General features: G+C 54.3%; 2 protein-coding genes across 6 annotated transcripts; one reads left to right on the forward strand and one right to left on the reverse strand.

Annotated features, from left to right (window-relative positions):
- The first annotated feature begins 1 nt into the window (after window position 1).
- On the forward strand, window positions 2–7,951 carry TMEM79 (transmembrane protein 79). Of its 4 annotated transcripts, none has more exons than XM_077901088.1 (6): window positions 2–356; window positions 904–985; window positions 1,271–1,388; window positions 2,187–2,989; window positions 3,154–3,367; window positions 5,978–7,951. In XM_077901088.1, exons 4-6 carry the CDS (start codon window positions 2,230–2,232, stop codon window positions 6,189–6,191), a joined length of 1,188 nt encoding a protein of 395 aa, XP_077757214.1. In that variant the 5' UTR covers window positions 2–356; window positions 904–985; window positions 1,271–1,388; window positions 2,187–2,229; the 3' UTR covers window positions 6,192–7,951. The 4 variants fall into 4 exon arrangements, with proteins under 4 accessions (XP_077757214.1, XP_077757217.1, XP_077757213.1 ...); XM_077901091.1 differs by having other exon boundaries at window positions 1,275–1,388; XM_077901087.1 differs by having other exon boundaries at window positions 2–985.
- Window positions 7,183–10,009, reverse strand: GLMP (glycosylated lysosomal membrane protein). 2 transcript variants are annotated; one of them, XM_077901085.1, is made up of 6 exons: window positions 9,845–10,006; window positions 9,165–9,422; window positions 8,782–8,982; window positions 8,446–8,664; window positions 7,768–8,024; window positions 7,183–7,659 (listed from the first exon to the last, which is right to left on the reverse strand). In XM_077901085.1, the coding sequence occupies exons 1-6, from the start codon at window positions 9,962–9,964 to the stop codon at window positions 7,494–7,496; spliced, it is 1,221 nt and encodes a 406-aa protein (XP_077757211.1). In that variant the 5' UTR covers window positions 9,965–10,006; the 3' UTR covers window positions 7,183–7,493. The 2 variants fall into 2 exon arrangements, with proteins under 2 accessions (XP_077757211.1, XP_077757212.1); XM_077901086.1 differs by lacking the exon at window positions 7,768–8,024 and having other exon boundaries at window positions 9,845–10,009.
- Window positions 10,010–13,897: the final 3,888 nt, after the last annotated feature.

Below are 13,897 nucleotides of genomic sequence, written 5' to 3' on the forward strand. Positions count from 1 at the left end.
AGGTTACCAAATCTCGCGAAGCTCGTTTTCCCTCCGGGAAGTTGCCAGAACTAACTCTGGGCAACGCAGCCTCCTTCCGGTTTTTCCACGTCCTTGCGAAAAACTTTATTGACAAAGCTGCCGTGGGACGGACAGTGGGGCCGAATCTGTGCTGGGTGGCTGCCGATGGGCCCGAAGCCCGGAGCGAGGCTTTTTGCTCTGTCCTGCAGTGGCCATTTGACCATCCTTCCAACCCTTCCCAGCCCCCCACTGGAGCCGCATCTCTTTCAGATGACTGCCGATTCCCCTTCTTCCTTTTCCCCATCACTTGAACAACGTGAATGTGCAGGTTTCCTTGGAAAAGGTGGGACACAAGAGTAAGGCTCTCCCGATACGACCCTTGCAGGGCGCCGCGGCCCTGGGCTCCCGCGGCTGGATTTCACTTGGTGTCTCTGGTCAGCCCAGCAAAATTCATGGAACACCTGCTGCCCCCTGGCCACAAGCCAGGGCTCTGGAGATGCAGGGACCAGCAATCCAGACACTGTCCCGCCCTCACAAAGCTCAGGTGGCTTCTGGGGTGAGGTCCCACAGGGATGAGCAGCCACTCTCACATTTCTGCTTGAAAAGTCGCTCTGAATTCTTACAGCTTTCTTAACCCTGAACCTGGCTACAAAGCAAGGTGTTTCGTGGTCTGTGTAAGCTGTAATAGGAACACGAGTTCTTTCCCACCCCTGTCTCCTGGTTCCAGCCACCAGCCTTTCTTCTGTTCCTGAAATTGCCTGAGCTGGTCATTCCCCTGTTCTCTCCTCGAGACACTCCTCCTTTCCCATCAGGTCACAGCCCAAATGTCATCTTGGCAAAGAGGTTTTTCTTCACTCGAATTGTCTTCTTGATTAAGGTCTTTATCATCTGTTACCCCAATAGAACAAGCTCTTTGAAGACAGAGACCTCACCTGTCATCTTCTCTCCTGTGTCTGTGCCTAAAAGAGCGCTTAGCTGAAAACAGGTGCTCAACAAATATTGCATGGATAAATGTAGAAATTCCACCTCTTTTCTGGGTATCCCAACCTATTCCAAACACCCTTTGACGTACAGACCCACTCTTTATCCTCTGCTTTCCTGAACTTCAAGTTCCCACACATCCCATGTGCCTGGAACTCACACTGACCTTTATGCCCAGCTGCACCCCCACTTTCAGAAAGCAGGATATCCTCCACCAGGGCTTTTCTGTCGGCAGATTCAGCAGGGCGGGGCCTGCCCCTTTAATCTGGGCCCCACCTGCTCTGGTCAGACAGGTTTGGAGACACTGGTAGAGGGAGAGAGACTGAGAGGAATAGTTGCGGAGCCAGCAGAGGACCCAGGCAGCTCCTTTCCAGACGTTGGGGACCCTCCGCCTCTCCAGATGGAAAGTAAGAGGGTGTCATGGGTCCACGTGGCAAGGGATAGAAGGCCCTAGAGGAGGTGGAGAGACGGGACTCAGCCCCTTCCAGCAGCACTGCGATGGAGGAAACAGGGAGGGGAGAAAGACAAGAGAGGAGGCATGGGAACAGCCATAATTAGACCTAGACATCAGAATGGACAGCCCCAGGCCCTCTGGAGATGGAGGATGAAAGACAGGGGCTAAGGAAGAGTGTGGAGACTGCCTAGGTACACAACTTGGAGACAGAAGAGCAGGACGCACTACTGCTGCTAATTCCTTGGGACTTATTTGTTGGCAGATCCCTGGTATCAGTTACCAGGAGAGTTCCAAGCAGGAATCTACAAGGAGAAGGGGAGGTTTGAAGGTGAAGGAGCAGCTTCTCCATCCACAGGAGGCCCCTAGTGGGAAGGAAGCTCCTGGCAAAGCTCTAGAAACCCACTCTTCCTCCTGTTTCCGCACTAGGGTGGCTATGACCCCAGGGATTTGGGTGGAGGGGTTAGGAAGAGTGGGTGGACTGGCCGGGGCCACAGCTGCCAGCGCCTGTGCCCCCTGACTCACCCTCTCCTGCTGGATGGCCTTTGATGGTGAAAAGGTGTCTCCATTATGGCTGCTCACTTCCCTCCCATCTCCTGTGTCAACACCTTCCTCTGTACCATGTTCACCCTAAGGTCCCAGAAGGGGCTAATGCCCATGAGACCAGCTGCCCGGAACCATTCCAATTCTATCAACCTGTCCCAAGGGCCAGAAGCCAGGAACTTCTAACAGAGCTTTCCTCCACTCCCTCCAGGGTGATATGACCTTATGGTAGACACCAGAACTGAGGCCCCAGCATGACAGAACCTGAAACCCTGGCCCTGCTGCAAGTGAAGGGGTCTGAGGCTGTGGAGAAGAGCCTGCCCCAGGCCCTGGTCCCCAATGGCCAGCAGCCGGAAGAGGAAGGTGGGGCTGAGTCCCACAGAGCTGAGTCCTCCGAGATGGGGTCTCCAGCTAGATCTCCTGTGGCTGGAGAGGGGGCTGAGGATGGTCTCAACAGCACAGTGAGTGAGGCTGCCACCTTGCCATGGGGGACCGGCCCCCAGCCCAGCGCCCCATTCCCAGACCCCCCAGGCTGGCGGGACATCGAGCCAGAGCCACTCCGGTCGGAGCCACCCACCAAGCTAGAGGAGCTGTGCGAAGATGATGCCAACTTGCTGCCCGAGAAGGTGGCCCGGGCCTTTGTACCCATCGACCTGCAGTGCATCGAGCGGCGGCCCCAGGAGGACTCAGCTGTGCACTGTGAGGCGGGCGAGGGCGAGCGCAGACGGGCCTGCCTGTCCTCCCGGGCTGCTCAGCCTGAGCCCCGCGAGCGCAAGTGGGCTGAGGCCGTGGTGAAGCCGCCTGGCCGCTCCTGCAGGGGCTGCAGGGGCTGCGGGGGCCGGGAGGGGCTGAGAGCCGTGGCCTCCATGGGGGCCGCCCTTGTCCTCTTTCCCTGCCTGCTGTATGGGGCCTACACTTTCCTGCCCTTCGACGCTCCTCGGCTGCCTACCATGAGCTCTCGCCTCATCTACACGCTGCGCTGCGGGGTCTTTGCCACCTTCCCCATTATCCTGGGTGAGCCAGGCCGGGAGAAGGGAGCAGGGTAGGGGGGCAGGAGATCCCCTACCCCGGGCTAGCCCAGGCTGGGGTGGGTGCACCCCTCCCTACCCCCTACAACACCTCTCTGGCTTCCCGCCTGCTGCCCCCAGCTGACCCTGTGTATCCTGCAACGCCAACAGGGCTCCTGGTGTATGGGCTGAGTCTGCTGTGCTTCTCGGCCCTGCGGCCTTTTGGGGAGCCACGGCGGGAGGTGGAGATCCACAGGCGGTATGTGGCCCAGTCAGTCCAACTCTTCATCCTGTACTTCTTCAACATGGCTGTGCTTTCCACCTACCTGCCCCAAGAGACCCTCAAACTGCTCCCTCTGCTCACTGGTCTCTTTGCTGTCTCCCGGTGAGTTGGCTGGGTGTGGGTCCTGGGGGAGGGGATGGTGCTGGAGGGACCCAGGCCTCTTGTCTGGGGAAATGACGGGGACAGGAAGCCTTCTGGATTCTGTGTTAGCCGGCTGTGCACCTGGATCGGTGAGTCTGCCTTCTCCCTTACACCTTACCTCACCTGGTAGCAGGTGACCAGCTATGTGTCTTCTTAAAGGAAGTTGATTTCAGAGACCCATAGACCAACTTACTAAAGCTGGAAGGTGTCGCCTAGATCAGCCTCCCACCCATTGCTGCCACTCCTCCCAGAGACTCTGGTCAGGTGGTCTTTGGCCTGCAGGTGGACAGCCCCTATCACCAAAGCTCAATTCAGTGTAAGACCGTGTGTCTCATTTATCAAAGGTCCCAGTTACTAGAAAGTGCTGTAAACTGCTGCCCTGACTTTGACTCTGGAATTGCCCAGGACAATCCAGATCTTTGACAACAGCTCTCCATGTCCCCACTCCAACATCCTCCTCCCCCAGGGTTTACTTTACCAAACGGTCCTTGTCCCTGAGTCTCATGACCTTCCCTTGGAGCAGAAGACTGTCCTACTTGTTGGTGCTCACTAGCTTGTTGGCTCTCATGCAGCCTCGTTCCTCTGCCTTTGTTTGGAAATCACCTGAAATCTCACGGTGTGTCCATGTCAACTGCTGTTAACCCAGAGGCACTTTTGAATTTCTGAAGGCGCATGCAGAACTTTATTTCCCTATTTGCTTTTGTTACTTTTGGTACAGGATTCCAGGTCCCTTTAACTGCTAGAACATTCTTCCTCTTGAGCTAGCATGTGTTTGCTGTCGCTGTCACTTGTGACTGTAGTCTAGCACCATCTGTCCCACCAGTGTGCTGGCCATTGTGCAGCCTGTTTTTTCCCAGATGCTTCCCAAGATGAACTCACTCTCCCATGTGTATCTTGAGGAGTACCGACCTCAGAAGTTGGCTTACACAGTAAGAGAAGTGAGGGGATTACAGGAAGGCCCAGTGCTTATCTGGCCCTGCTCACCCATTTCACAGCAAGTAGAGCACCGCAGAGCAGGGCAGGGTAGTGGCCGAGGCCCTTCAGGCCTGGAATGCAGGCCCCTCTGGCTGTCACCCAGGCCCCTCCCTTCCCCACTTTCCTTGAGCACTCATGCCTCTGCTCCTCCATCTGTGCAGCACAGTTGTGGGGAATTAAACGAGTTTGTTCATGCAGCCCTCGCAGGAGCCCAGTGCGCAGTGAATGCTCAGCAGCAGCATTCATTTTGTCATGCTGCCCACTGGGGCTTTTTCCTCCATCCTTCCCTCCGACCCATGCAGGAGGGCACAGCTATGTCCGTCTTGTACTAAGTAGTCCTTCATGGCTTGAGAGGGAACTGCTGCCGTCCTGGCATTGAGGGGTATGTATTTGAGTGGATCTTCGGGGAGCCGAAAGACCCATCCCTTGGGCTTCGGGTCCTCATGGAGCTGGCTTGCTTACTCTTTTCCCCTCTGCCCCTCTCAAATAGCAGGAGAGAGGATACTGATTGGGCCTAGGTTCGTGCCTGGTTTTACTATTTCCCTGACATGTGGCCTTGGACCGGTTTTTCTTCACCCCTTTGGCATCTTAGTTTCTTCATCTGCAAAAGGAGACATCCCTACAGGGGGGTGTACTTCATCTGTGAAAGATGAGGAAGCTGGTCATGTATTGATAGAACACTAAGCTCCAAGATACAACGTTAATGGGGAAAAAACAGCGTGCAGGATAGTCTGTCTACACAGAGTGCTAGCACACTTCAGAAAAGGGGAAAAGGAAAACATCAATCATTTACTCGCTCATCTGCACATAAAACAGCGCTTGATGGGCAAGCCGCCACGACACTGGACATCCGAGGTGGGGGCAGAGGGGCCAGGTTAGGGTGGCTGTGTATCAGGACAGGGAGACATTTTACTATGTGCACTGGAGCCTTTTGCATTTTGAACCACGTGAATGTATCCTGCCTGCGCAAAGGTTTTTTTTTTTTTTTAGATTTTATTTATTTATTCATGAGAGACAAAGGCAGAGACACAGGGAGAGGGAGAAGCAGGCTCCCTGTGGGGAGCCCGATGCAGGACTCAATCCCAGGACCTCAGGATCATGACCTAAGCTGAAGGCAGACGCTCAACCGCTGAGCCACCCAGGCATCCCTATGTAAAAATTTGATTTACTTATTTTTTTTAATTTTTATTTATTTATGATAATCACACAGTGAGAGAGAGAGAGGCAGAGACACAGGCAGAGGGAGAAGCAGGCTCCATGCACCAGGAGCCCGACGTGGGATTCGATCCCGGGTCTCCAGGATCGCGCCCTGGGCCAAAGGCAGGCGCTAAACCGCTGAGCCACCCAGGGATCCCTACGTAAAAATTTTAAACTTAATATTTGGAAAGTGAACGAGGAGGGGAATAATATATTCGTCTCATGGAGATGTGAAGATGTGTACGTTGGTGTTTCTAAAGTGGTGCACGAGCATGGGCTGTTTAGAAGTATCGGTAGTACCCACTGACCCCCATCTGCTCTTCCCATCAGCCTCCAGGCCAGCTAGCTGATGCACGTCCCTCCAGGGGAGGCTGACCTCTTCTTGCCCTCCCCTCGCAGGCTCATTTACTGGCTGACCTTTGCCGTGGGCCGCTCCTTCCGAGGCTTTGGCTATGGCCTCACGTTCCTGCCCCTGCTGGCCATGCTGGTGTGGAACCTTTACTACATGTTCCTGGTGGAGCCTGAGCGCATGCTAACTGCGGCTGAGAGCCGCCTGGACTACCCCGACCATGCCCGCTCAGCCTCGGAGCACAGGCCAAGGCCCTGGGGCTGAGGCCTCTGCAGCCTCAGCCCAGCCCTGGCACCTCGGGGGAGAAGCTGCACTACTGCCCCGACTGTCCCTGCTCCCCCCGTTGGTGTAGCCCTTCACCTCAGGAGCCCGGGGCCGTCATGAGAGAGGGACTTTGACTGGTTTCTTGTGGGGAAGGAGATGGACAGCTATGTCCCTTCTGCATGCTGCAGGTAGGGCACCAGGAGCAAGGGCGTGTTTCCTTCCCCAGCAGCCCCAGCACTGCCCCCAGGACCCTGCCCCACCCTCCAGCCTCCTGCAAGGCCTCAAGCGGGCAGAGCTACGGCCAAACTGGCCGTTTCTGTGCCACTGTCTAAGTAGAGGGCCGCAGGGAGAGTGGAAACCTTGCCCAGGCTGAAGAAAAACACTGGGCATCCGATCAATCAGGACTTTCACATTTGGTGAAAACCTTCTGGAGGGCCTGGGTTCAGGACCCTCCACTGCTGGCCCTTGTGGGACCTTTAGCTTCAGTTCAGATAATTAAAGCTGCTCCAGCCCAGAGCTGGTCTCCTGTCTTCCAACCCAGTTAGGCCCCTGTAACCTCCCACCTCTGAAATGCCCACAATATGTGTCTCCCAGGGGAAGAGGTACAGGGGGGAGAAGAGGCCCGCCTCAGGGGAGGGGGAGGGGTGTGTGTGCAAGTGTACATGCGTGTGTGCCCTCACACGTGGTGGCCAGGAACTGGCTGCAGGGCCCAACAGCTGATGTCAACCCCGTGGGAGCATGTGGGTGACGAGAAGTGGCTGCCAGTCTTCCTTGGCTCTTTCTTCATGTTTGACCCCCACTCTCAGGTGTCTGTCCCTCGTCTGACCCAGAGAGCACCAGAAGCTGCTGCCCCGTTGGTGGGAGAGGAGTGTCTGCCTGGTGACGAGAAGGGGGCGCACCAGGGGAGACACGTCTACCATGCCCACATCTCAGCCTCTGGTTCCTGGAACCAGCCTAACACCTGCCCACAACATCCACACTGAGACAAGCACCAGGGAGAAAATAAGTCTATTTTGTGCCTTCTGGGGCAGCCAACCAATCAGAAGGCCATTGATTTATGTCTGTGAGTCTCATGCCAGGAAAATGGTGGAAGGGCAGAGGAGTATCACTAAGGGACCCCCCCCCACCTCTAGCAATCACCCTGTTGCTGGTCCCTCCTGAGAGTATGATGGAAGCCCCGCCTGGGGGTTCCCTGAGGTTTTGCAGAAAAGCAAGATGGGAGAAGGGAGCAGCTAACCCTTCAACTGGCAGACCAGCAACACAGGCCCACTAGTTAATGTCCCGTCCTCCAGAGAGTGGGCCTCAGTTTATAGGCTGGTATTGGGAGCACTGCTTGTGCCACAGCAGCAGAAATATGCCTCCTGCCAGCAGCATGAGCCCTGGAGCACCCAGGGCCACTGCCATGATGCCTAGGATTAATGGGGACAAGGCGTCCACTGGAGGGGTGCCCACACCCAGGAGCATTGACCTAGGGCAGGGAGAGTGAGAAAGACAGGTAAGTAGGTTAGGCAGGAAGACCAGGAAGCCAGGCACCCCCACGTCCACTCCCAAAGCCCCAGCCTGCCCCGGCCCTCACCAACTGAGATAGTATTCGTCCCAGTAGCCGGGGCCTGTAGGAGCCCCAAATGTCAAGTTGAAGGCACAGAAGTCAGTCTGGGGCCCAAAGAAGGCTCGGACGATGGGAGACTGGGGAAGAAGGTATGCCAAGGTGGGGCGAAGAGGGGAAGCTTGGCAGGGCAGGGATGATTCCCGGCCCCTCTGCCTCTGGGCAAAAGCTACTGGCCGCCACTGCATGAAGCCCGAGGGCAGGGAGTCCCACAGCAGCTGGTCCAACTGGGAGAAAAACAACAGGATGAGGAGGACCAACCTTTGCCCACCCTCCAGTTCCTCCACCCTTCCCGGCCTCCCAAATGTTACCAACTGTCCAAAGGCCTAGGCTGCCCCCAAGGCTGCTTACATAGGGCCTCCGCCCCTCCTCTGTAGAAAGAGAGGTGGCTCAGGAACACTGGGTCCTTTCCCAGCCCTGACGTCCACAAGCCTATACTCAGCTCACAGCCCCAGGTCCCCAGGCTCCCCCAACCCCCGGCCCCCAGGCCTGGCTGCCTTCTGTCTTCCCCACTGAAGGCAGAGGCTGGGTCAGCACAGTGGCCAGCATTTGAATGAGCTGAATGGCACCACTAGTTGGTAACTGGTTACATGGTTCTTTGAAGTCCTACCATCCCCCACCCATCCGCCTCTCCGCCTGAAGACTGACCTTGAAGACTGCAGGTGCATATTCATCATCAATGGAGCGCTGCTCCTGCACTGAGGGGCAGTCGGGGGCCTGGCCCAAGGTGGCTACCTCCAGCCCAAACAGGGAGCGGTTTCCCCGGGGATAGGCCCCAAACAGGGCCACCTCTAGCTGGCAGGTGTCTGCTGAATGCAGGAGGCGCGGGGCTTGGGCTGGGCGGCTGGATCTGGTGAAAGCCTGCACCTGGGATGGGGGAAGCGGGCGAGGCATGGGAAGCAGGGACCTGCCTGTATGTGAAGGCCACCACCCCCACCCTCAGAAAACAGCCTTTGGTGTTCCTCTCATTCCCCACACCCTTACCCTGAAGGCCAGGCTGCCATTGGCAAAGGCCCCAGCGGGGTCCTGAATGGGGCGGCCTCGAAATGTGGCGCTCAGGGTAGCGAGATCCAATGAGTCAGTGATGTTGTTCCAAGAGAACTCGGCCAGGGAATACGGGGGATACGGTTTTCCCGGAGGCTTGGCTGACGCCTCAGATGTGTTGGCACTGTCAAATTCAAACAGCTGGCAGGCAGGGTGAGATGGGACAGGAGTTGCCTGAGTCTAGCTACCCCCAGAGCCACCCCCGCCCCATGGCTCCTATGCTTGACTCTACTTCCCATACCCTGGTCTTCGGTCCCCACCTTGGGCCCGGGTGAACCCTCTGCTCAGCACTCTTCCCCTTTGGCTCTCCCCAACCTCCTCACCCTGGTGAAGACAAGGGCAGAAGAAAACTGGATACTGTTCTTGGGGAGCACCGTCAGGCCCCCGTCAGGCTCAGGGGAGAGCAGGCGGCTCCAGTTGACAGTCAGGGTGCTGTGGGGGGTGTTGGTGGCCACCAGCAGCACTGCCGGTGGCCCCATGCTGCTCCACACATAGTGCAGTGTGGAGTTGCTACCCACTGCCCGGATGTGGAGCAGGTTCGGGGAGGGGTCTCGCCAGTCAGGGATGACCTCCAGAGACACCTGGAATACGGCATAGTGGAGGGTCAAGGGAACGAGGTCAGGAAAGAGGCACAGGACAGAGCAGCTAGGGAACAATGGGGAAAGGCAAGAGACGCGGTGTGGGAACTCGGGCATCTGGTTTGAGGCGCAGGCATCAGCTGGAGGGATGTGGCCTGGAGAGCCGGGCAGAGCCACAACCACCCTGACTCCAGCAGGCAGACGAGGATACGGGGCCAGGGGTGAGAAGCAGCCCAACTCTTGCTGGACCTGGGTCACTCAGGGCTGAGTCAGGCGCTGGCAGGTGTCCCCTTAAGACAGGGAGCCCGGGAGCCCCCCTCGTCCACAATCCTGTCCCAGGGCCCTGGCGGTGCCCCACCAGCCCTGCCGCTTGGGTGCCTCCCAGGGTAGCATTTCCAGGAACACCTACTGCTCTAGCCCCTCACCTGGCGAGTTTCCTCCCCCAGCAGGCCAAACGGGGCTGCAGACAGCAGCTGAATCAGGAGGAGCATGGAACTGGGGGCACAACGCCCGCAGCCCCAGCGGGGCCCCTCATGGCGGCACATGAGGCCCCAGTTGCAGAGGGCGGAAGAGACTTGGGAGTCATGTGACTCACACACCCAGCTGACCTCCTTGTGGGGCGGGGCTGCCACCAGCTCTTAAAGAGACAACTCCCTTGAGCCAGTTGAGGTTGGAGAGAGAATATAACCCCAGAAATTAGGAGCTTGTCATCCCCAGCAGGGCTCCAAGCAAGACACCCCAGACTAGACAGGTGCGTAGCCATACGGCCTCTCCTACCCAACTGGCCACACTGGCTACCTGTAATGGCCATGACGTCGGACTCCAAGATCCCAATGATCCCAATAAGCCAACTGTGCTGTAGAGAAGGAAGAGCAGAATCTGCAGAAATTAGGGGTGGGGCGGGGGACAGTATAGCCCAGTTGATTTTGCCAGTTGTTCATATTTATTGAGCCCCTAAGTAATGCAGGTTCCTGTCCCAGAAGAGCTCAGTTTTATTACGGAGAAAAGATACTTCAATAAATAGTTGAGAACACCACATACATTTTGTCAGAGTTCATATCTGGCTGAATAAATCGCTTTGTTGTTCTTGGATGTTTTTGCTTAAAATTATTTTGACTAAAAAACAATTATTTTGACTAATAATAAATGCCTATGACACAAACTTCCTAAGGTAGTGAAAGGGGTCTGTCATCTTTATTCCCCAGCAACCCAGGTCCTGAGACAACTACTGCGTTGGTAATAGTGTCATTCCAATGATGTTCCATGCAGGGGCACCTGGCCTGCTCAGTCGGTAGAGTGTGCGACTCTTGGTCTTGGGGCCTACAGTTCAAGCCCCATGCTGGGCAGAGCCCACTTAATAAAACTAAACCAAAGGCAGCCCGGGTGGCTCAGCGGTTTAGCGCCACCTTCAGCCTAGAGCGTGATCCTGGAGACCCAGGATCGAGTCCCACGTTGGGCTCCCTGCATGGAGCCTGCTTCTCCCTCTGTCTGCATCTCTGCCTGTGTGTCTCTCATGAATAAATAAAATCTTGAAAAAAAAAAAAAAAGATGCTTTGTACACAATGTGTACACATGCACACTGCGTGTGTGCACATATATGTAATACCATGCAATGGAATCCAAACACCCTTCTGCAGTTTGCTTTTCTTTTTCACTTACACATTGAAGACTGTTCTCTGCACCTGGAACTCATTCTCCACTTAAGTATATTACTGCAGGAGGTCCCAGGGATACATTTAACATAACTGTGGTACTTCCCAATTTCCCTTTGAAATGAATCTCTCTGTATGTACAGCATTTCATATACATTTGAATCCAAATATAGAAGATAAGCAGCCAGGATTCAAACTGCCAGGGCAAATTGACCTGTGTATGAGGTCTATTGATGGGCAGGCCACATACCAGAGGGGCTTCATTAAGTGTTCACACTTACATGCATGTCCCTAACAAGTAATGTTATTAGCTCTGTTTGTCACTTCTCTGGAGCTTACACCCTTGGCCTATTATTTCTATGGGCCCTATCTCCTTGACTGCCAAATTCTTTTTGTTGTTTTTTTTAAGATTTTATTCATTTGAGAGAGAGAAAGCATGCATGCACACAAGCTGGGGAAGGGGCAGAGGGAGTGGGAGAAGCAGACTGAGCTGAGCAGGGAGCCTGGGGGGCTTGATCCCAGGACCCTGGGAACACAATCCTGAGCTGAAGGCAGACGCCTAACAGACTGAGCCACTCAGGCGCCCCTTGACTGCCAAGTTTTAAAAGTTCTTTAAAGAGAGATGCCTGGATGGCTCAGTGGTTGAGTGTCTGCCATCAGCTCAAGGTGTGATCCTGGGGTCTGGGATCGAGTCCTGCATTGGGCTTCTTACAGGGAGCCTGCTTCTCCCTCTGTCTCTGCCTGTCTCATAAATAAAATCTCAAAAAAAAAAAAAGTTTTGTTTTTTTTTTAGATTTTATTTATTAATGTGAGACACACACAGAGAGGGAGAGAGGGACAGAGAGACAGAGACACAGGCAGAGGGAGAAGCAGGCTCCATGCAGGGAGCCTGATGTGGGACTTGATCCCGGGTCTCCAGGACCACGCCCCGGGCTGCAGGCGGCACTAAACCGCTGCGCCGCCAGGGCTGCCCTCAAAAAAAATTTCTTTAAAGAAATTACTTTTTGTATTGGAACAAATATCACCGCATCCGCAACCCCCTACTTCCTGTTTGTTGTTTTCACAATGCAAATTTTTATTTTCTCCCACTCTGATATAGTAAAAAACGTCATGTGTTCTAGTTTCACTTTCTTGTATCAGAATCTTTCAGCTGCCTGGAACTAATTTTGCAAACAGTGGATGAAGTAGGGATCCAATTTCATTTTTCCCCCAAACGGCTACTCTAGGATGAACTCAAGTTTTCTCAAAAAACTTTTTTGAGACAAGTACTTGTATCATCTGAGGTATCAACTTTGGGAACTGACTGGGGGAAATAGAAACAAGAGTCTTGCCTAAGTAGAGGGAGCTAGGGTAATCAGGGATTCAAGCCTCCCCACCACCCAAGAAACGCTGCTTTATAGGAGGAAATCCAGGAGTCTGACAGGGAGGACCATGAGCAAAGTCAAGCAGGTGGCAAAACTGGGTTCCCAGGACCACAAAGTACAGAGATTGAGGCATCCCATAATCACCATGTTCACTTCCAGCCCAGAAAGTTAGAAGGGGCTCTCAAAGCCAAAGGGGTGTGTAATGATGGAAGTAGCCAGGAGACAGGCACACAGAGAGGCTCTGACCACAGCAGGAAGGCTACCACACATCCACCCAGTATTCATTTACCCCCTGCCTGACTGGTAGAACCGCAGCCAGAGTGGACATGGGGGAAATCACAAACGGGAGGAAGAATACACAGGGTCTTTGTGTTTTTCTTCAAAACCTAGTTCACTTATCTCTTCTCTAAGGTCTTGGAGCTCTGAAGGGATGATTAATGAGGTAGAGGTGGGCTTACTTCAGAGCCCTTGGACAGGGGGAAGATCAAAGACCTCGAGCAGCTGAGCAGGGCGCTGGGCCACGGGTGCGGACAGACCAGAGGCTTCCAGAGCCCCCTGCACGCCTCATGCAGCGAGCACAGCCTGAGAGCTTGGCTCCTGGAGGCAGATTGCCCACACAGGAATCCAGTCTGCCACTTCCCAGCCCTGTGACCCTTACACAACTTTATCTGCACCAGATAGATGCCCCATGGCAATATGGGGGGATACTACCCATCTTAAGTGTCATCATGAAGACTAATATGTGCACAGTAACTAGAATGTTTATCATACAGGAAGCTCCATGTGCTATTATGATCCTACCTAGTATTCAACTTAATATGACCAAGTCCGGAGATCAGGAAGGAGATAAAGTCTAATTGTATGAATCATAAGGACAAAGGGGGTGTGGAGGGCCCAGGAGCTAAGAGGAAGGACACTGAAGAAATCACAGGCTGGCCCCACCTGACCTCCAGCATCCCATGGCCATTATTTTTCTCCTTTGATAAAAACAAAGCAGAGAATGAGATTAAACCTTCTATTTCTGCCTGTGACACAAGCAGGCCAGAGTACAGACTGCAGTCAGGAAGAACAGGGGAGGAAGCATTCCAGGTAAGATGGGAAGGATACAATAGAAAATACACATGTTCTATGTTATTTAGGACAAATGCCTGAGCCCTAGCACATACTGGGTGTTGGTCTATTCACAACCACAGATGGGGAACACCCATGGTCTGGACAGGTTCCTCCTGTTCTTTGGGTGGTGAATACGAAGCAGTGCTTCTTCAAGTTTTAAAGTATGAACCTCTGAATTCTGAGAGAACCAAGAGTGTCTCCCATCAGCAACTACTGAGAAGTCTGAAATACACCTCTAGGGAGGCAGGTACTTACCTCATTCCCATCTCCCTTCCTCCCCAGCAAAATCTTCTGTCTCGTGTCTCTTTGCCAGGAGGCAGAGATGTGAACCAACGTTGAAAAACACATA

The sequence above is a fragment of the Canis aureus genome, chromosome 6, assembly GCF_053574225.1.
Source record: "Canis aureus isolate CA01 chromosome 6, VMU_Caureus_v.1.0, whole genome shotgun sequence".
Classification (NCBI taxonomy): domain Eukaryota; kingdom Metazoa; phylum Chordata; class Mammalia; order Carnivora; family Canidae; genus Canis; species Canis aureus.

Excerpts from the sequence above, each read along its gene's own strand:
- TMEM79 (XM_077901087.1), top strand. The coding sequence starts at position 2,230 with ATGACAGAACCTGAAACCCTGGCCCTGCTGCAAGTGAAGGGGTCTGAG. Across the intron at positions 2,990-3,153 it reads CACCTTCCCCATTATCCTGG|GGCTCCTGGTGTATGGGCTG; the intron begins GTGAGCCAGGCC and ends CAACGCCAACAG. Across the intron at positions 3,368-5,977 it reads GGTCTCTTTGCTGTCTCCCG|GCTCATTTACTGGCTGACCT; the intron begins GTGAGTTGGCTG and ends CTCCCCTCGCAG.
- GLMP (XM_077901085.1), bottom strand. The coding sequence starts at position 9,964 with ATGTGCCGCCATGAGGGGCCCCGCTGGGGCTGCGGGCGTTGTGCCCCC. Across the intron at positions 8,983-9,164 it reads CTGCCCTTGTCTTCACCAGG|CTGTTTGAATTTGACAGTGC; the intron begins GTGAGGAGGTTG and ends CCTGCCTGCCAG. Across the intron at positions 8,025-8,445 it reads ATGCACCTGCAGTCTTCAAG|TTGGACCAGCTGCTGTGGGA; the intron begins GTCAGTCTTCAG and ends TTTTTCTCCCAG.